A 22508-nucleotide genomic window follows, 5' to 3' on the forward strand; every position below is an offset into this window, starting at 1 on the left:
ATACTGGAATTCCATTGCATATAATCGAATATATGCTCAAAGGGAGAAGTAATAAAGTATAAAACGAGTAACATTAACTGTTAATCATCCGGGAAGCCACTAGCTTTGTCCGGTAGCGAGGGAGACTATCTTCTTCACTTGGGAGAACAAGAAATTAGGGCACGAGTTATTTAGGATTTTTGGAGCTCGTCTTGCGCACGAAGCTTTTGCCCATTTATTTTATCCATCCAATTGATGGAATAACTGGATTGGGAAAAAACGATTGAACTCAATTGGCTCGTTAAATTCAGTCAGGACTGAACCGGGAATGACCCCAAACAAATGGGACTGAACCGAAAATTTCCCTTTCAAAGTTGTGTGCTAGATTATCGTGTACAATAGAAAAGTTTAAATCTGGACAAGTAATATCGTAATCACTTGTGATAATTCTAGCTAGTTTTTTTACGCAAATTATAAATCCTGGTAGTACTATTTTTAAAAAAAAAATTGAATAATTTTTTATTGTATGATTTAACAGAGAGACACTTCATAAATTTTTAAGCATACTTTGAGTACAGCATAGTTATCATAGCGATTGTAGCGCTCGGTACAGCGCGTAGCCATGCGAAGCGAAGACCCGTAGCTACAGGGGGCGACGCGCACGACACTTCCACATAGCGAGTGCTATCGTCGTTATCAACTCTATTTCAGTGAGGCGATGTGGCGTTACAGAAAAAAAAAGTGCAGGAGAATTTTTTTAAAATAATGCCCAATTTTTTAGGCCCATTTTGCACTAATATGTAGCCCTTGTTTTCTGCTGCGTATTTTTTTTTTGATAGGAAACATAATATTATATAAATTGAAAGTTTCTTAATACAATAATAGCGGGTGAGAGGTCCGCAAGATTAAAACGCAAAACTTAATCTTCAAACCATTACAAACTTCCAATCCCTAACAACATCCGACACTGAGAGATGATTAAGCCCTTTGATTCTTGTCATTGTAGTCGCAACTCTGAACTTAATTATCTCCCATAATTCGCTTGCGCTTGCATTTTTGTCGTTGAAAATTCTGTTATTCCTCTCTATCCATATGGTCCAAAATGTGAGCTGAACTATGACATACCATAAAGTGCTTGCTATGCTCCGTGAAGAGAAACCCGGGTCGATAATAAACATGTCTCTAGCCCTCTGTGGAAACACCCATTGAAATCCGATCTCTTGCATAACCATACTCCATAAACATCGTGAGAATGCACAGTGCACCAACATATGATCCCGATTCTCTTCATTATTTTGGCACAATGAGCACCATTGAGGGCTTAATGCGCAAGTTGGCTATCTTCTTTGCAACGAATCTGATGTAGGAAGTTTACACAGCGCCACAGTCCACGAAAAAATCTGAATCTTTTGTGGGACAGGGACTTTCCATATATGATCATGATAAGGAAAAACAGGAAAGTTATGGATGGAAAAAAAGAATCGTAAAAAGATTTGACCGAGAACAAACCCGTTGAATCCCCCAACCAAACCCTGTAATCCTCCAGACCTAACTGAACCCTGACCAAATCTAACACACCTGATCGAATAGCAAACTCTCCCATCTCTAAATCATTGAGATCCCTCCTCAAGCACACATCCCACCTAAAAGATTGTCTACATTCTACACTGACCACCTCTAAGAAGCATTGAATAGGTTTGTTTGACATTGTACAGATTCTGAACAAAGAAGGAAAACGTTCTTTGAAAGAAGGACCCTCTCCCCCCCAAACGTCCTCCCAAAAACGAACGAAATTGCCCCTTCTCAAGACCGAACCCCACATAAGATGAATTGCCGGGAAAGTACGAGAAATGAATTTCCAGGGACTTCTGAAAGTAGCATTCGTGGCCAATCCCAAATCCCACCCGTTGTCTTGAAGGCCATAAATGCTTTGAATCACATTTTTCCATAAAGTCCCCTTCTCCTTTGATCCTCTCCACCACCATCTTCCAAGTAACGCTTTATTCCTCAAAACTATATTCCCCAAACCCAGCCCTCCTCGCTCCCTCGGTCTACAAACTTGCTCCCATCCAACCACATGACATTTTATATCTCCGTCCATACCGTCCCAAAGGAAATCACGCATCATCTTTTCCATTTTTTTGGCCACCTTGATTGGAACCCTAAACAAGGACATGTAGTAGGAAGGCATTGCGCTAAGTACTGATTTTATAAGTGTAAGCCGGCCCCTTTTAGACAAATACGCTTTCTTCCAACTCGCCAATTTTTTCGACATCTTTGATAGCACCGGTTCCCAAAATTCGAAGGTCATAGGCTTACCTCCCATTGGTACTCCGAGATACTTGATTGGCCAAACGTCATTCTTACAACCAATGGCTTGCGCCAAGGCAGCCACTTCCTCTTCCTCGAAGTTAATCCCCAAAATGACGCTTTTTTGAAAGTTAATCTTCAGCCCGGATTTTAGTCCGAAAAGTTTGATTATTTCCACAAGAGCCATCACTTGCCTCTTTGATTGTATCAAAAACAATGAATCATCCGCGAATTGAATATGTGAAGTTTCGATTTTTATTTTGCCAACCACAAGTCCTCTCACCTCATCCCTAATCTTAGCCTTATCCACCATCATCCCCAAAACATCCACAACCAAATTATTAAATAAAAAAGGGGATAGAGGATCCCCTTGTCTAATTCCTCTTTCTCCTTTGAACTTTCCCCTTGGCTTACCATTGATAAAAATTGAGAACGAAACATTACACACACCCTCGTATCCACTTCCTCCATCTTTCTCCAAACCCTTTCTTATGTAATACAAAATCGAGAAATCGCCAATCGACGTTATCATACGCCTTTTCCATATCAATCTTCAGCACCCAACCTTTCTTTTTCTTTTTGCGATATTCCTCAACAACTTCATTGGCAACGAGACAACAATCCAAAATTTGTCTTCCTTTTATAAAAGCACATTGGTTCTCGGCGATCGTATTCCTTACCACTTTTTTAATTCGGTTGGTCAATACTTTGGCTAAAATCTTGTACAAACTTGTTGTCAAGCTTATGGGACGAAAATCAATGACCTTAATCGCATCATGCTTTTAGGGAATGAGACAAATATATGTTTCATTTGTGATGCCATTTACCACTCCGCTTTCGAAAAATTCAACGAAGACTTTCATCAGATCCTCCTTAACTACTTCCCAATTCTTTTGGAAGAAGGCTAAGGTGAATCCGGCCGGTCCTGGAGCCTTGTTCCCCTCACTCTCAAACACAACTTTTTTGACTTCAATTTCCGAGAAGGGTATCTCCAATTCCTCTGCTTCAGACATATCCAAAGGGCACCACCCATCCAACCCATCCCCAACCCCCTCTGATCTCCTGTAGAGATGTGTAAAATAGTTAACAATGTTTTCCTCAATCTGTGTCTCATCCACAATTACTGACCCATCCTCCAACTCCAACTTATCTATTACCGACTTATTCTTTTTGTTAGTTAGCAAGGAGTGAAAAAATTTTGAATTTTGATCGCCTTCCCTCAACCATCTTAATTTTGCTTTTTGACTTTCCATTTGAAATCTTTTGAATGTAGCATTTTCCAGCTCACATCTTACCTCCCTTCTTTCCATATGTAAAGATTCAGTCCATAAACCATTGCTTTCTAAATCATCCAGAATTTTTATCCTAGAACTCAGTTCTGCAATTCTAATATCCACATTGCCAAAGACTTCGTTGTTCCATCTTTTTGAGCTTAGACATAAACTTATATCCTTCCCACCCTTGAAAAACCCCTTCGTTCCACCAAATCTGCATGAGGTCCTTGAAATTGTGATGTGACAACCAAACATTCTCGAATCGGAATGGAGCCGGTCCCCATTTCGACTTAGTGGTATCAAAGAGCACCGGGCAGTGATCCGATGTAATCCTTGGAAGCACACTTTGCCTGAAATTAGGGAATATGTCCCTCCATCCATTGGTAACAAGAAATCTGTCTAAACGACAACAAATTGGTGAAGCCCTGAAATTTGACCACGTGTATTTTGCATTCAGTAGGGGAGGTTCATGCAATCCCAAATCTCCTATCAAACTGTCAAAGCAAAACATAATCGCGGTGGAGGAAAGACTGTTCAATTTTTCTCCCGTATTCCTTACTACGTTAAAATCTTCACCCAGGCACCAGTTGTCCTCACAGATAACACTCAAACCTGCCAATTCATCCCAAAATCTCTCTCCCTCTCTCTCGGTTTAACAGGACCGTAGATCGCCGAGAACCACCACGTGATTGTTTCATTGACCATAATTTGAATAGAGACCGAAAATTCCCCAACCAAATTGTCCCTTACCACCACCACCCTCGGATCCCACATCACTAGTATACCTCCCGCTCGGCCTTCCGAAGGCAAGTAGACCCAATCCACAAATCTGTACTTCCACAATGTACCCACGAAAAACCTATCAACTTGTTCCTTCTTTGTTTCCTGAATCACCACTAAATCCGGACTTGCTTTACGTATTACCCTTCGAACCATTTCCTTTTTTTTTCAAATCCCCTCCTCCCCTGATATTCTGAGTGAGAATTTTCATAAAACATCTTTACCCCTCGAACATGGATCTCTGTCATAGTTAATTCCACACCTCAATCTATTCAATTCCCTCTGCAACGTTCCCGTTGATACATGTCCCTGATCCTCACAGATATCACCCTCCAACTCAACCTGCACATCCTTGGTGACGGGCCCGACCCTCTCCGATGCACACCCACTGAACATTTCTTTTCCTTGGCCCGACAATTCATCTATACTCTTTCCCTCACCTCCTAAAGGACCACTAGACAACCCCGAGGCTACTGCTGATGAAGTTGAAACAGATTGGATTTTGAAAGATTGATTAATGAAAGAAGAAGGGAAATTGGTTAGTACCTGTCCCACAGCAGAGTTACCATAATCAGGCGGCTTTGGCGCTGCATAAGGTTCAAGCCTTTTTGGTGATGAGAAAAAATCCTTCAATAAATCTTCCTGCTCTGCACCTGGCATGTATTCATCTGTCTGTATCCTTCCTTGGCTAGCATTAGCTGCTGTGTGTAAACCCTTGTCCAACATATCATCTTCTGAATCATCAGACCTCATCGCATCTCCTTCATCTGAATCGTGCATCCCCTCATACGCGCTGTCATCGCCGAACCCGAAGTCTGAATCATTCTTCTCTTCATCCCCGTAGCCCATTTCCAGCGGAATATTTCTGCTACTACCTTTCCTGCAGTATACCTTCCCATACAATGGCAAAATCTGATCAGTGGTTCCCTTACACTCCCCATTTTGCAAATCCTCACTGTTTCTGTTGGTCATCGTTTGTATTGGAGTGTTTCTGAATTCTGCTGCATTTTTCGGAACAATTTTAGTTAAAATTTTAATCGCTTTGGCCGCCATTGTGTTTGTCGCATTTTCCTTGATCCCCCTTTGACTGCTGACTTGTGCCTTCGACTTTACGGAACCAATAATTTCCCCGCTTTTCTGCTCACTATCCTCAGGGTGGTGTTGTTCCAGTCGTACTTCAAAATTTCTAATTTGATTTCCCCTATCTCCCATCTCTCTATCGTCTTTCAGAGAACATGCTGAAACCCCCATACCACTTCTTTTCCACTTCTTAATATTTTTGTTCCCCCATCCCGCCAATGTCCTCTTGCCATTCACCACCACCTGGGCGTACGTTTGCCTTTAATACTGCTCGTAAGCCCCCGGATCGAATGATTCCACCTGAATATTTAGCTCTCTTTCCTTCCTTTCCAATTTTATCAGCAACCTATTCCTAATAAACCCTCCCTCGACGCCTTTAACCTTAATCTTCGCCGCTTTCAAATTACGAAATAACCTTGTATCATCATTGATTTCCAGCAAGCCCCCACAGTTCTCCCCTATGAGTTTGAAAGTTTCATGCGACCATAAATTCCAAGGTAGGCCATAGATTAGAATCCAGCTGTTACAGCACTTGAAAATCCTTTCTTCCGTGTTTATATCCATTCTCCATTCCTCAAAATCAAGAGTGACCCCATTTTCGAAGAAGCCTCTTCTCAACTGAATAAAATACTCAAAATCTTCGGAATTCGGCGGCCACCACACTGCCTTATTAGCTTGGAATGGAAATATCTTAACCTGATTCTTAATCGATTTCTGAAGAACATATTGAATGTTGTCCCAAGAAATATTCACCCTGTCTTTTGTAATCACAATTGCTTCGTGCCATTTCATCTCCTTTATGTGTTCTCGAGTATTTGTCGTATCTGACTGTTCCTTGGTATTCCAATCCAACTTTAATGCTCTGTCGACTTGTGAAGAGGGCTTAGCTCTCAGTGGGTGAGAAACGCTTTGTAACACCGATTCTTGGACATTCCTCTGTGACCTTCCTGCCAATAACTTTTCCAAAATAAAAGATATCTTCTTCCACCCCCCTGAGCCATATCCGCTGGGCACAATTGTATTATGTTTTCTTCCATTAGGGCTGAATTTGGACATCTCAATGAAGCTTCCACGTTTGTTAACAAACTTTTGCAGAGTGAACACCGATGATCGTCCCCTGTAGCGATGAAAAGTCGAAGCTGGAGAAGGGAAGTTACCCATGTCGTGAAATCTTTGGCTTAACCAACGTGCCTCATCGCGGCCAAAATCCATCATATAACTCTTCTTCAAGGTTCTTTCTTCCCACCATATCGAGCTTCCCCCGGAACCCAATCGCATCTTGAATATTTTGTGTTCAATGTGTACAATTTCGTCGCATACCGTTCTTCCGTAAAATCGTTCTTGGATCACAGTCATGGTAGTGCGTGCTAACAACGAAGGAGAGATATCGAAGGATAATGAAATGACTTTGGATTAGCACAACAAAATCGTATAAGAAGGATCGGCTAGCAGCGAGTTGAGGAGAGAAGGGGTTGTTATCCGGAGATTCGAACAAGAAGCGAAGTTTTGACGATATAATGCGGAGAAAAAAAAGGATAATGAGAAAGAGCTATTCGCCGGCAACCGGTGACCGTCGCCGGTGAATGGGAAACGAAGCGGCCAACAGGGCTCAGGAGTAGAAAAAGAAGATGGAACAGTGAAGAAGTTCGAAGCAGCGGAAGAGACGAGAGGGAGAGAGCATTTTTGAATATTTCTCTCTCTGGGTAAACAACGCTCCCCATAGATCTTATTCTATGAGGAAACTGCTTCTCTCCACTTCTCCAAGTCTTACGTAAACCTTACCACTCTCAACTCTCAACTGTTTCTCTCGTCGGACATCGCACTTTGCACCGCTGGACTTCGGGCCGCCGACCGCCAGACATAGCTCACGCTTTGCACCACCGCCGGACTTCGGTAATATTCTGCTCTCTGTCAGTCTGTCTTTTCTCTTCTTTTTTTTCGATTTTTGATTGTTTGGCATGAAAATTTTTATTTGAATGTGGAGGAATGCTGTTAGTTTCTAAAAGACTATTATGTTGCTGCTGGATTTCTTTCAGTTTTTATCAATCTTGAATAATTTTGGTTGCTGAAACAACTATTACGTTGATGCTGGATTTGTTTCAATGGGCTACATTGTTGTGTGCATATAAACAAAACATGATTAGTGGTCTTAGTTTTTATCAATCTTGAATAATTTTGGTTGCTAAAACAACTATTATGCTGCTGATGGATTTGTTTCAATGTTCTTCATGGCCGGGGTTGCTCAATTTTTTCTTACTTTCAGAGTTTAAAAGATGAAAAATCTACAAGAAGATATAAGAAAAAAAGATATTGGATGGAACTATGAGAGGAATAGAATGGTTAACCCAGACAAGATTTTTGATGGAATATTATGCAACTTTTGCCAAAAAGTTACAAAGGGTGTGAGTGTGATAACAAGACTCAAAAATCATGTTGGAGGATTCAAAAACACAAAACCTTGTCCAAAAGCCCCAGCACGTGTTAAGCAAGAAATGAAAGATCACTTTGAAGAAAAGTTAGCCCAAAAAATTGTCATGGATTCCATAACTCACTTTGATGATGTTTTTGACATAGATGAGCATGGAGATGATATTGATCCACACGGGGATCCCTCCTATCGTGGAAAGCAGTAAACATCTAGCTGCATGGTGGAACTCATATGGAGCTTCGACACCAAAGTTGCAAAGACTTGCCCAAAAGATACTCAGTCTCACTTGTAGCTCCTCTGCTTGCGAGCGCAATTGAAGTGTGTTTAAACATGTAAGATTTTTATAATATTAAAATTTTTATTTTCTATTATTTGTTCTCGTGCCACGTGCCTTGATAAACATACATAAATAAATGCAGCTTCATTCCAAGAAAATGAATAGATTGGAGCAAAAACGCCTGAATGATTTGGTGTTCATCAAGTACAACAAAGCTCTAAGGCGTAGTTATAATAATCGTGATTCCATCAATCCTATCATATTGAGTGATGGCAATGAGTGGCTGCTAGGGAGACTGGAGGATGAAGAGCCAGACTTTGTTCATGATTGTGATGATTTGACTTGGCAAGATGTTGTAGATTGTTGGAGTAGATGAAGCTCTTTATAAATTGAGGAAATCCAGAAGGGCCTCGAAAGCAGCCCCAACATCTACGTAGGCCTCAAAGGCGCCCAAATCTACACCTACAGGAAGCTCGAGGGCGGCCACATCTAAGTCTAGAGGGAAAAAGCCAATAGGAACATCTACTACACTTAAATTTTGTAGATGAAGATGAATTTGACATTGATGAAGAAAGTGAAGAAGAGAATGACGCCGAACGTTATGCAATTTCAAATGAAGAAGATGGTCTCGATCTTTAGAATTGAGGTTTTATATGTTTTGAACTTATATATTTGTTATTTAAGAACGAACGGTTGAATTGATATTAGTATATGCTATATATTATATATTTATATGCTTGTGATGCTTTACTTTTAAATAGCCCTCGCTACGCGATTCGCTATGCACTATAGCCACGAGCAACCTTTGCGCCACGGGACGCTACGCGCGATTGACAACTATGGAGTATAACACTAGTTTTTAACTATGTTACGTGTAATATAACATGTGTTGTGGTTCTTTTGCGTGAAATGAAATAATTATACCATTTACGGGCATTCTTAGACCCAATGGTGGATTAATGCATGTTCTAGGCCTGAGATAGAAGGGTAAATTCCCTCTCATATGACTCATCGACAGCGAGTTGAAATAGTCAAATAAGTGTGATCTGTGACGAAGAAGTCAATATTCACTATTATTCACACCTATTGGATATAGAATGAATATTCATAATGAATCACCTGTAAAATAAGTAAATATTCGGAAACTACAGAAACTAAGTATTATTATACTACATTTTGCTTCTATAAATCGTGTCATGTTCTCCACAAATATTACATTAACTTTTTCTGATAACATGTTTTTGTTGTCTGATACTTGTACTTGCTAGCTGAGTTGGCAAACTCACTATTTGGCTTGGAACATATGTCGATTGTTTCTCATATAAGCAATCAAGTGAGCATGATAAGTGAGAGCTAGGGAAATAATGAGTCAGGAATCAGAAGTCAAAAGTCATCTAGAACTTAGAGGATTTAGTATTTCTGAAGTTTAACACAATTTGTTAGATATTGTTTCGGGATACGACTACAGTTTACCTAGAATTTTCTATTTTGTTTTTCGGATTCAATGTTTGAGCCAACCCAATTGAGAGAGTCATTATTTTACGGAACTAATCTGTCGATATGGTTTTACTCACATGTTTTGTTCAGCTCATTATGAACTCACAATTTTCCCTCCAGTTATTCAGCTACTTATCCAACAAAGAGGGTATTTGTTCTACTGTGTGCTCAGTTCTGTCCCATTAAAAATATAAGCTTGACACAAACTAAGAGTGAGAATTCCTTAATAAAAAAAAGCAACATAAAAAAGCCCTAGAGAGAATTTTTTGAAAATGCTCTCTCCAACTGTTCCTGACTAGAGGCGGCAGCTCACTCCTTAACCCACCATCACCGATCAGCATCTACCTTTCCCGTCCACCGTCAACCACCCCCCTTTGCCAGTCGCCGGCCATCGGAGCTTTCTTCCTCTTCTTTCTCCTTTTTTTCTCCATTATGAAGTATTTTATTGCATAGGCTCTCGTTAGATAACTACTATATATCATATCACTTCTCATAGAAAGCTCGTATACACTTAACAAAACCATTCGTTCTTTGAACAGTAAAAAGGAAAAGCAATCAAACAAAAAATGGGTCCGTTCTTCCTCAGTATCCATCTATAAAGATGGTAAGAGCCCATTCCATTGATTGAAATAGAAAATTTCAGAAGAATCTTAGGTTAGAATTAATTTCTAATCTTTTTCCAGCCTCAGCCAACCTTCGCCTGCATTGTCCAACCAGTGCTGACCTCCGCCAGTGTAATCTTTCTCACTGGTGGCTCTTGGTCTTCTTTTCTTCTTCAGAAACTGCCCTCTTTCTCAGTCCTGTTTTAGCCCCATCAAGTGCTGCTCGCCCTCAGTCTATCTTCGTCGTTCACTCCGTCATCCGCTGATTTCCGGCTTTTGTATCGTTTTAATCAGCTCCAGCCTTCAGGTTTTGATATGCGGCAGTGGAGTCTCTCGAGGCAGCATGTCACTTGAGTTCCAAATAGAATGGGTAATCTGCCTTTGAGGGGGTTTTGGGGAGCTGCTGCTCCCAGTGTGGAGGGAGAATTCAAAGTTGAACAAAAATTGTTCATAATCAAAAAGGGAAGTGGGGAGGAAGTGGAACTTAGTTTTCTTGACAGAAAGAACTCGAAATGCGAGTTATTAGTTGGAAACAGATTTTGGGTGTGCTAGATGGATATGTTCAAAGCTTTGGGAGTACCGCAATAACTCTAAATCTTGCCCGGATTTAACCGGTTCAGGGGCAAAAATGTAGTATTCTCCATTATGTAATCTTTTTTATTATGTAATCTTTTTTCTTAGGATTACATTCCTTTGTAATCCATCTTCTTATTTTAATAAAATTTAGTTTCGTATAAAAAAAATAAATGCAGTATTCTCTATTCAGAGGTTTGATAACAATAAAGACAGTTTTTTGGAAGTGTCTAAAATCATGCAACAAGGTAAGAGGCAGCATATCATAATACCTGTGGCATTGCCACGTGGGGTTGGAAAGTGTTTGGCGAATAATATATCCAAAGCCATGCGGGGGATCAAAGAGGTGTGGATATTTCCATATGTAGACTGAGAGCGAGATAATCAATTAAATCAGAAAGATTACCATACAAGGCAAAGGTTAGTGTCTACCAAGATCGAGCAGAACAAACTCTTTAACTGTAAGGATAAGCATTCGAGTGAAGCACCTATCATCACTAGAGAGGAAGTTAAAATCTCTTGGAACTTGATTCAGGCGGTTCTTGGTAAAGCGGTCAAACGGTACATTGAAATCTTTCCGTTCCAAGCTAATAAGGCGGTGTGGTGGCCGAACAATGAGGACGACTCCTCTATGTTGGGGATTGAGAAGAGGCCTTTAGTGATGAAGTAGGTAATGCATCGAGAGCCAATAAATTTAGGGAGTTGAAGAGGTTGACCTTTGGGATTTATCATGAGAAAGGATCGTCGCAGTGGGGATTTGAAGTCGTTAAATGAAGATTTGCTCCTGGAACATTAAGGGAGGAGGGTCGGATACACGCAAGGGACTTATTAGAGCAGTTTTGCGAAATGAGAAACTAGATATAATTGCTCTTCAAGAGATTAAGAGATAATCGGTGGATATGAGATTTATTGCAAATATGTGGAAGTCGAGGTTTATTGATTGGTTAATACTACCTGCTATAAGGAGATCGGGGGGAGAACCTTTCAAATAGGTGATGGCAATATATAGTGGTTTTCAGCACTACACGGACATTGTAAGCCACGGGGGAGAGAGATTTTTTGGGATGAATTGGCAAGACTGAGAACAATTTGTGGGGATAAATGGTGTTTGGGGGGATTTTAATGTGGTCAGCTCCATAGTTGTCAAAGGCGCGCCTCAGGCGCTAGGCGGAGCTGCAGCGCCTTATGGACAACCAGGCGACATGTATGGTTGGGCGAGCGCCTTTATCGCCTTGAAGCCGCTTTTCTCCAGGCGATGGGCGTTCCAGGCGTTCCGCCTCTGTGCAGCGCGTTCCGCCTCTTTGCCGCAGGCTTCTCCTTTATTTTTTAATGACCCAAAGCCCAACTAAATAAGCCCATAACTAATTTCAGCCCATAAGTAATTTATTTTTAAACAAAAGCCTAGTTTTGCATGTCGATTTGTCGATACGTATTCTCCTCCCCTGCCGATTGAAGCTTCTGCCTTATCTGCGCACACCACTCTCCCCTACCGATTGAAGATTTCTTCTCTGCCGCCTTATCTGTTTTGCATTTATTTTAAAAAAATAGCCTAGTATGGCTTCTCATCCTCAATCAGAAAACACACAACCAGATGAGGATAATAAGAAAGACCCCGGTTGGAAGCATTGTTATTTGAAAAATCCAAATGATACTAATAGTGTGACGTGTAGGTTTTGTGGCTTCACGTCCAATGGAGGAATTTTTCGAGCCAAACAACATATTGCTCGGAATTCAAAAAATGTCAGAAAATGCAAAGAGTTTCCTCAAAGTGTCCGTGATGAGCTGTTGAATTATATGAATGAAAAGAAGAAGCAAACATTGAGAGCTTGCGGTGGAATGAAGCAAGATTTTTGCTTTCTTGATATCGATGAAGATGAAGACGATGAAGAAGATGTACAACCAAGCAAAAAGAGAAGTTTGACTTCCATACACGAGACTGGAACTGGAAGTGGAAGTGGCAGTGGCAGTGTTAAAGGGCCGATGGATCTCTTTATCACGAAAAAGAAAACCAAAAGGGGGAAATTGAGGCAAACAAACATAAACGATGCTTGTGATAAAGAGCTTAGAGATCGAACAGTTCAAAAGATAGCTCGTTTCATGTATCAAGCTGCGATTTCTTTCAACGCTGCCCATTTAGATAGCTTCAAGGAAATGATTGAAGCCATAGAAACCACCAAGTTATCATGAATTGAGGGTACCACTTTTACAGAAAGAAATTGCCTACACAAATGAGTTGTTGAAAGAAAACAGAGATGAATGTGAGAAATATGGTTGCTCAATTATGTCTGATGGGTGGACTGATAGAAACAATGTTGTTGGAATCTGTGGATGCATCCGCCCATGTCAAGACTGGAACCCTGTTATAAGAGTTGCTTGATAGATTTGTAGAGCGTGTGGGAGAGAAAAATGTCGTGCAAGTGATTACAGACAATGGCAGCAATTATGTTTTAGCTGGTAAGTGAAGTATTGAAATTTTATTTCCTTGCATATTATATTACATATAACATAAATTGATTCTTTTTTGTTTTGTACTCTTTTTTTTGTAGGTAAACTTCTACAAGCAAAAAGACCGAATTTGTTTTGGACTCCATGTGCTGCTCATTGCATTGATTTGATGCTAGAGGATATTGGCAAAATTGAGGTGGTTCGGAAGACTATTTCGAGAGCAATTGCTCTTGTTGGTTACATTTACAATCATGGAGGTGTTTTGCACATGATGAGAGAATTTACTGGAAACAAAGAGCTGGCAAGACATGGAGTCACCCGTTTTGCTACTACATTTCTCACTTTGCAAAGCCTCCACAAACGACAAAAGGCTTTGAAGAGAATGTTCATATCAACACAGTGGATAGAAAGTAAATGGTCAAATGATATAAAGGGTAAGAAGGCAAATGATACTGTTTTCAAGCCTTCATTTTGGAATAATGTGACAGACACCCTTAAAGTGATGTGTCCTCTAGTGATGGTTCTTCGCATTGCCGATAATGAAACAAGGCCAGCGATGGGTTATATCTATGAATCTATGGACAGAGCAAAAGAAACAATTCTCAAGTCCTTTGATAACAACAGAGAGAAATGTAAAAAAGTGTTAGAATTTATTGATGCTAGATGGGTAATCAGCTTCATCATCCTTTGCACGCGGCAGGATACTACTTAAACCCATATTTTTACTATCACAATCCGAAAGTTGAGACGGATGCAGTAGTCACAAATGGGTTGTTTGCATGCATACAAAGATTGATTCCAAGCCATGACGTGAGGGATAAGATTATTATGGAGGAGTTGCCGGTATATAAGAACTCGGAGTCATTGTTCGGCAACGAATTTGCCATTAGAGCAAGGAATAATAAAGACCAACCAATGGCGCCTGATATGTGTTTTTTTTTGCAAGAAGTTAAATAGTTAAATACTTAAATATCAAATGAAAATGATGAGATACATTTTTTTTTCAGCGGATTGGTGGAAAATGTTTGGCAATGGTACTCCAAATTTGAAAGAATTTGCTATCAAAGTTCTTAGCCTCACATGTAGTGGCTTCGGGTTGTGAAAGGAATTGGAGCATATTTGAGCATGTGAGTAAATACTATTACGGTATTACATGACTTCTTTCACTTTTCTTTTCAATTTATAGTTTATGATGGTTTCGTCATTCGTGTCACAGATACATTCAAAGAAAAGGAATAGACTAGTTCACAAGAAACTAAGAGATTTGGTATATGTGAAGTACAATCAAACACTCAAGGCTCGTGCGGCTAAGAAGGATAAAAGAGATCCTATAGTTTTGAGGAATATTGATGATTGTAATAATGAGTGGTTGATTGGAATGATGGAAGCTGGAGAGGAACCTGTTTTTGAAGATGATGATGATACTTTGACATGGAACGTTGTAGCAGAGGCTGCTGGAGTAGAAGAAGAAACCAGACATACTAGACAACAACGGACCTCAAACCCTATTTATAGGGGAGCTTCAACTTCTAAAGGCAAAGGTAGGGGAGGACGAAGAGGTCGGGTGACAAGCCAAACTACTCATGCTCTACAATCACCAATGGATGTAGATGAAGAATCTACTGACGAGGGAGAGTTTGATGATGATGTGTTGAAAGATGATTATTCAGACATTGATGAAAATGTGGAGGATGGTGATGTGGATGAAATGATTGAATTAGAAAGTGATTGATCTGAGTCTAGATTGTTTTGGAAAAATTAAATTGTCTAGCATAAGATTTGAATGTGTTGATTTATCGACAATATTGAGATATTTTTGTTTTTTGTTACTTGAAGCTTTATATATTTAGGTTTTCATATAGTTCATTATTATTAATAGTTGATTTTTAGTAGAACATAAATATATAATACATTCTCTCTATATTATCGCCTCGTGGCTAGGTGATCGCCTTTTGTCGCCTAGGCGTTCGGGCGCTAGGCAGTGGCTCGTCGCCTTGACGTCGCCTAGCGCCTTGACAACTATGGTCAGCTCGTCAATTGAAAAAATGAACAGCTGAGCATTATCTACAAGCATGAAGTATTTTGATTCGTTGATTAGGGAGCTGGAGTTGTACGACCCACCTTTGTTGTATGCAAAATATACTTTGTCGAACATGAGGACATCCCCTATTTGCTGCACTTTGGACATATTCTTGTTTCTAGGGGTTGGGTAGAAACTTTTCCTTTGTACAGACAAACAATGTTACCCAAAATGACATCAGATCATTTTCCAGTAATCCTAGACAAATCAAAGGTAGGGTGTGGTCCGTCAACTTTTAGATTCGAGAAAGTGTGCCTTAAAACACCAAAATTAAGTCAACAGTCTCATTTTGGTGGAATAACTCAGATTTTCAGGGTTGAGAGGGGTATAAATTTATGAGGACGCTTAAAGCCACCATGAGTGAGCTTTTACATTGGAACAAAGAGGTTTTCGAAAACGTCGGAATGAGATTGGCATAGCTGGAAAAAAAAATTCAGCATTTGGATGAGCAAGAACAAGAGGGGCAGGGGTAAGAGGAGGTAACAATTGAGAAAAAGAAGATCAAATATGCCATAGAAGAGCTAGTATTCCGAAGAAATCAGACTGAAGAGAAATTGAAATAGTTGAGTAAAGGGGATCATAACACAAAATTCTTTCATTCATTACTAAATCACTACAGGAGCATATCAATTATTGATAAACTGGAGGTGGAGGATGGGTCAGTATCGTCTAACAGTGAGCAGAATGAGTTGGCCATAATAGAGTTCTTCAAAAAACTGTACAATAAATCTGGGGAGAGGGGCTGGGGAATAGAAAGAGTGGAATGGTGTTCTATCGATGGTGAGGATGGAGTTGGTTGGAGAGACCTTTCTCAGAGGCTGAGATTAAAAAAACGGTGTTTTAGAGAGATAGAGGAAAGGCCCTGGGTCCAGATGGCTTTACATTGGCAACTTTTCAGGAGTGCTGGGAGTTTGTTAAAGGTTATCCGCGGAAGGTTTTTGATGAATTCTTTGAGGGGGTGTTATAAATAGCATTACCAACAAGACATACATTTGCTTATTACCGAAGAAACAAGATTCAGTCAAGGCTAAAGACTTAAGGCCAATCGGCTTGACAACAAGTTCGTATAAGATTATTGCCAAGGTTTTAGCAAGTAGATTTAAGAAAGTTTTACCCACCACTACAGCAGAAAATCAAAGTGCTTTTATAGAAGGGAGAGATTCTCGACTGTTGCCTTATAGCTAATGAGGTGGTGGAGTTGAGGAGTAAAAAAATGAAGGGATGGGTTTTTAAAGTCGACTTTTGAGAAGGCGTATGACAATGTAGATTCGGGTTTTTTTTTTTTTTTTGATAAGAGACATATAATGTTAATGATGAAAAGGGATTTAGTACAATAGGCGGATAAGACATCCGCTAATTTGGAATAAAACTCCTACGAAAATTAAAAACAAGTTCAACACATCTTAAACGAGAACAAAATTCCAGTCCCTGTAAATTTGTGAGACACTCAGATGTTCGTATTCTTTCCAAATCTTCACCCAACATGCCACTCTAAATTTGAATAGTTCTTCAACCACCTCCTCCTTATCTTCGAAAATTCTTTTATTCCTTTCCATCCAAATGGACCAAAAAATGCAATGGACGATGGTGAACCAAAATCGCAAATGTTTCCTTCCTTTATGCAAGCTCAGTTCTACTGTGTACATATCCTTAGCCTTATCCGGTATAGCCCACACCAGATCCAGCTCCTTGAAAGCTTTGATCCATTGGGCGGAAACTCGATGAGAATTCTTTTTGGGAACCTTTAGCCAGTTGGAGAAAGTATTTCTGTCTAGAGGGAAAGATTAACTTTGATTTTTGCGATGTTGAATGCGTTGCCAATGTTTTTCATGTCCCTTTCTAGGGTCCCCAAGGGTATAGCGGAGATTATGGAAAAAATTATGAGAGATTTTTTATGAGATGTAGCTGATGGAGATTCACGTTGTCAAATGGTAACGGGGATTCAGTCTGTAAACTGAAAGAAAGATGAGGATTGGGTATTGGAAAAAATTGTCTAAGAAATAGGGCCTGCTGGGGAAGTGGTAGTGGAGATTGTGAGCAAATACAGGTTACACGATAACGGTTGGTACACAGGTCTAGCAAGATACGGTAATTTTAGAAGTCCTTGGAAGTTTATCTCAAGAATTTATTCAAATTTTCATCAGTCTCCGAAGGTGGTGGTTAGAGGGGGTAATAAGGTGAGGTTTTGGGAGGATAGGATCTTTATCCTATTATCTTCCAGCTTTCGTCGGTTCATAATGACATTATTTTCAATTTTGACAAAATGGAGAAATGTTCCACCATTTCTTCTTTATCGAGGGACTTGCATCTGCGGAGAGATCTAAAAGATGAGGAAGTGAACGAACTGAGTTCTTTGTTAGGATCTTTAGACAGAGTCAAATTGGTCGAGGGGATGGAAGATACCAGGGTTTGGGATGGGGATCCTTCAAGAGTTTTATCAGTCAAATCTTTCTACGAGTCTTTCTTCCCTATTAGGGATTTTCCCTTATTACGTTCTTTCATGTTTGGAAAAGTCCAATCCCATCAAAGATTCAAGTCTTCTCGTGGACTGCAGTGCTGGGTAAACTGCTTACTTGTGAGATGATGCAAAAGATATGACGGTTTAGAAAACTCAATCAAATATGCTAGAGAAAAGATTAAAACTCATGCATCTAGTTTGATAGTGAAGCATGCAAATTTTAATAACTTCTCGATTTCAGATCTAGAAGTTGAAGTTTTATGTGTGAGTTGAGAAGGATTTTTCGTCTTTTTTCTTGCAGTGAGGATCTATTGTCCGTCCTTTGCAATTCCGTCCTTCGTAATTTGTGTTTCTATTTAATGAATATATTTATAGTTTCCCATAAAAAAAAAAAGAATTTTTTGCTCAAAAACATTATTTCCGCTCACAGTTCAATTCCAAGTAAGATGAGTTTCGCTCAATAAAGGTAACAATAGGCGATGTGTCTTTTCCTTTTTGTATTCCAGAAGGGCGGACTTCACAATTAACCTCCACAAAAAGTGGATTGACCAAGGTCTCGAAATTCACCATATAGACCACCATGTACTCCGATTTATGCGCACGTAGAGAAATTGGATCCCATAATTAATTTGCAGATTCATAGACGCAGTTCACACATTCTATTAAGAAAATCCACATTTTAGGTTTCAACAAACAACTTCGTAGGATTTGTGCCCCACTATCTTATGCAGCTTGCCTTGCGGAGAAGAGGTTAAAACATGGTATTTGGACTACCATGTGGACTTAAATTTTGAAGCTGCATGTTGCTAGCAACTGTACACTTGGTCATCAAATGTACTAGAGCCAAGATTAAGAGATAGGATAGTTAGGTTTGTGCCAATAGCTCATGTTATCCTGTGTCGCTGCTTTGTCGTAACAATTGAAACTCGACGCTTGATCTGCTATACAATTCAAAAAAATTGATTTGTATGGTTACTAACAAATATAACTTTTGGTATTGCAGCATACGCCTGACAATCAATAAATAGAATATTGGCACAAAGTTTTGTCATAACCACAATTTTGAGTGGATTATTTATAATATCAAACAAGATTTTGTTTGATTTTGCAGTTCTAAAATATTTACATCTTTAAAAAAAAACTTTAATTGCATATTAAAGAATAAAAACATGATACAATTTAAAATCAAAGGATATATTTTTCCCTAGTTTATTCATTATTGATTACTGTTTTAATTTTCTGAAACAGTTACTATATTTAAACAGGCACCCTGGTTTCTGGCACCTCTTATATTATACTACTGAAATGCATGCAGATAAATGGCTAATTATGAATGGTAAGCATGGTAAATCCGGTAATACTCAAACTGAAGAGCAATTCAAACAAAGACTTTCAAACAAAAGATATTCGATTTCTGCATAGCAGATTGTGATTTAATTCGACTGCTTTGTGATTTAATTCGACTGCTTTGTTTGAATTGCACGTAGAGAAATTGGATCCCATAAATAATTCGACTGCTTTGTTTGAATATTCATCTGCATTATACTACTGTTGGTGCATTGCTCTTTCGCAAAAGATATTTGGACAAAAGTTTTGCTAGAGTTGGTTTTCAGTGGGTACTTCCGAGGAAGGCGGCAGATATGATCGTCATGGAGCCGGGAGGAGTTCCAAGCAGATTTATGAGCTTCTGGCACGTTGTCATACACTGTACGCTTTGGTCTATATGGTTGGAGAGAAATAAAAGAATTTTTCAAGAGGATTCCGAGACAGCAGAGGAAGTCTGGGAGAAGATCAAGTTCAGGGTTGCGAGTTGGACAATAAATATTAAAGACTTTCAACATTTGTCTATTTCTGATTTAATTAGGGATTGGAAATATGTATGAGCATGAACTTACTAGGGATACTTTTTCTCGTGCGGATTACTCATCCGCTAGTATTGTCAAACTTTCTTTATTAATAATATCTAGTTTCTTATCCAAAAAAGAAAGATAATATAGGAAATTATTAAATCCATCGTATATCTTACATCTCAGTGGATTCTGGAAAATATATAACCCATTGTAACAACATACATCCACTACATAGTTCCACAATTTAACTACAAGGACAGGAGAGTACATGTAAACGTTTAAAATTCAAACAAGTGCATGAAACAATTTTTTCAACAGAAGAATTAGAAGTATAAGAAATGAGTTTATTGACTGACGAAGAAAGCAAAATAAACACCAGGCTAAAAAGATAACTGTAATGAATGTGGCAAGTATGCTTACCACTTCCATTCTGACTTCATCAAATTTTTTTGGTTCCCACAAACCAAATTTCTCAGAATAATACCTTTCTTTGTATCCAGGCTCCCCCAACTTCACCTGACAGGATTAACATTTTGGCTGGTTAATACAACAGTTCAGTAATTATCATCTCAGCCATCATCCAAATATAAGAACTCTATAGTATCAACTATGTTACCAAGCCACACTCCATAGTTTCAAATAAGTCAAAATAATTCCAGTTGTAGAATATAAAAGGTAGAGGTAACGCAAACAAATTAAATCACAATCTAATGCTGCAGACCGGAACAAGCAATCCGCAATTTCCGTTAAATTTATTGGTGTAAGACATGAATTTCTATAAAATACTACTTTAAGACAAAAATTTAGAGAAGAATAACCTTGTCTGAAGCAGAAGTGTGTGGCTCTTCATTAGTATCTCTTCTTGATTTAAGTTTCATCTCTTCATTATTCTCATATGCCTGAAACAACATAAAGGAAAGAAACCACAGAATTAGTAAAGTTAACATATAGATTTGATTTCACAGGCAATGACACCATTGCAAATCACTCCCACTTAGATAACCATTATATCCTTGTATTAGGCACAAAGAAACACTTATTAACTCCATAATCTATCTAGAACATCTAGTAGCCATTTAAAATTCCACGAAAATGTCGATGCCTTTGAAATTTTTTGACTTGGCAGCCTCACATGTATAACCAATGAACATCACCTGCATGGAAAAAAACAAGGACGTGCAAATCTTCGCTGCTGACAATTTTTTTTAATAAGAAATGATGTTTTATTAATAATTAAATAGATGTTAATTACAATTAGCGGACCACTATTCCACTGTCAACAAAAGTTACATAAGATTGATGCTCTACCAATGATACACATAAGCCCAATCTCTCAATACATCTCAGATCGACACATTCTTAAATTCTTCATGAGTACTAATCTACGTAGCAATTTTGATCTTGATTTTATCCCAGCAATCGCCACTGTTGTCTTCCATATTCTCAAAAATTCTTTGATTTTTCTATAGCCACACTGATCAACATTTGCCGTGAACCACTACTTGCCAAAAAATTCTTCCCCTCTTGCCAATTAGTTGTCCTAGATCCAAAGCCAATAAATCATTCGTTAACTTCGGCACCGCCCAAACCAAGTCCAATTCTTTCAAAGATTTAGCCCACAAGCCGCTCGATATGAATGAGCATATGATCCTGTGTTTCCATATCATTCCTACACAACACACACTAATTGGGGCACATAGCAATTGAGGGCCAGTTCTTTTGCATTATCTCCGAGGTCGGCAACTTACCCAGAATCGATGTCTATGAGAATTCCTGGATCTTTGTTGGAACTTAAACCTTCCATATAACATAGAAATATGGAAAAACGGGAAAGCTACTTTTGGGAAAAAATGAATCAAAGAAGGATTTGACTGAGAAAAGACCACAAGGATCCCACTCCACACTCGGCTATCATCTACCCCTTCAATCAACCTAATCCCATCTAACAACCCTAATAACTCTGTCAACTCTAATAACTCCTCATCTCTCACAAACCTTAGAAAATGCAGATCCCGTGATTGGGAAGACGAAAAATTGTCAAAGTGAAGAAAATATGATATAGGCTTTTTATGAACCGTGGAGAGCTGAAATAAAGACGAGTAAAGATCTTCATAGAGAAAATCCCCCCACCATGTCTTCCCAAAACCTAGCCTTGTTACCTCATATAATTTTTATAGTCACTAATTTTTGAAAAGTCGGGTATCGGGAAATAAACTTCCATGGACATCTGAATGACACTTTTCTTGCTAAACCCGCATCCCACCAATTCTCTTGTAACCCGTATTTACTCACTATGATCTTCTTCCACAACGTCCCATTTTCCTCACAAAACCTCCACCACCATTTCCCCAACATAGCCTTGTTTCTCTTGACAATATTCGTAATACCCAATACGTCCTTTTTCCTTAGGTTTGCACACATGTTCCCAGGCAACCAAATGACTATGTGCATCACCATCAGCTCCATCCCATAAAAATTTCCTTGAAATTTTCTCCATCACGTCCGGTGTTCTTTTGGGCACCCTAAAAAGAGACATGTAATAAATGGGGAGTGCGTTTAAAATTGATGTTATCAACGTTAACCTTCCCTTTCTTGACAGAAAAACTCTCTTCCAACTTGCCAACTTTTTAGACATCTTAGACAGAATGGGTTCCCAGAACGAGACATGTAATGGATTTCCTCCTAAAGACACTCCCAAATACTTAATCGGCCACTTCTCCTTACCACATCCAATTTGCTAAGCTAACAGTTCAACTTCTTCTTCTTCACAATAGATACCCAACAAAGAACTCTTTCCCAATTGATTTTTAACCCAGACATGTCGCAAAATGATCTCACAACTTCCACCAAAAACCTGATATGATCCTCTTTATTA

General features: G+C 39.1%; 2 protein-coding genes and 1 long non-coding RNA gene across 5 annotated transcripts in view; 2 read left to right on the top strand and 1 right to left on the bottom strand.

The window, feature by feature from the left end:
* Window positions 1-22508, bottom strand: part of LOC142532011 (5'-3' exoribonuclease 4) — a 36778-nt gene that overhangs the window by 6593 nt on the left and 7677 nt on the right. For all 3 annotated transcript variants that reach the window (XM_075638307.1, XM_075638308.1, XM_075638310.1), the window contains 2 exons: window positions 20452-20532; window positions 20054-20149 (listed from right to left, as the gene is read on the bottom strand). In XM_075638307.1, the coding sequence (XP_075494422.1) occupies window positions 20054-20149; window positions 20452-20532 (177 nt within the window). The remainder of the gene's footprint in view (window positions 1-20053; window positions 20150-20451; window positions 20533-22508) is intronic.
* Window positions 538-8347, top strand: LOC142532014 (uncharacterized). Its single transcript, XR_012816446.1, has 3 exons — window positions 538-800; window positions 7162-8183; window positions 8271-8347. It is a non-coding gene; the product is annotated as an uncharacterized LOC142532014 (long non-coding RNA).
* Window positions 12355-13820, top strand: LOC142532012 (uncharacterized). Its single transcript, XM_075638311.1, has 2 exons — window positions 12355-13254; window positions 13347-13820. Exon 1 carries the CDS (start codon window positions 12355-12357, stop codon window positions 12985-12987), a length of 633 nt encoding a protein of 210 aa, XP_075494426.1. The 3' UTR covers window positions 12988-13254; window positions 13347-13820.

This window comes from Primulina tabacum, chromosome 17 (genome assembly GCF_025594145.1).
Source record: "Primulina tabacum isolate GXHZ01 chromosome 17, ASM2559414v2, whole genome shotgun sequence".
Lineage (NCBI taxonomy): Eukaryota > Viridiplantae > Streptophyta > Magnoliopsida > Lamiales > Gesneriaceae > Primulina > Primulina tabacum.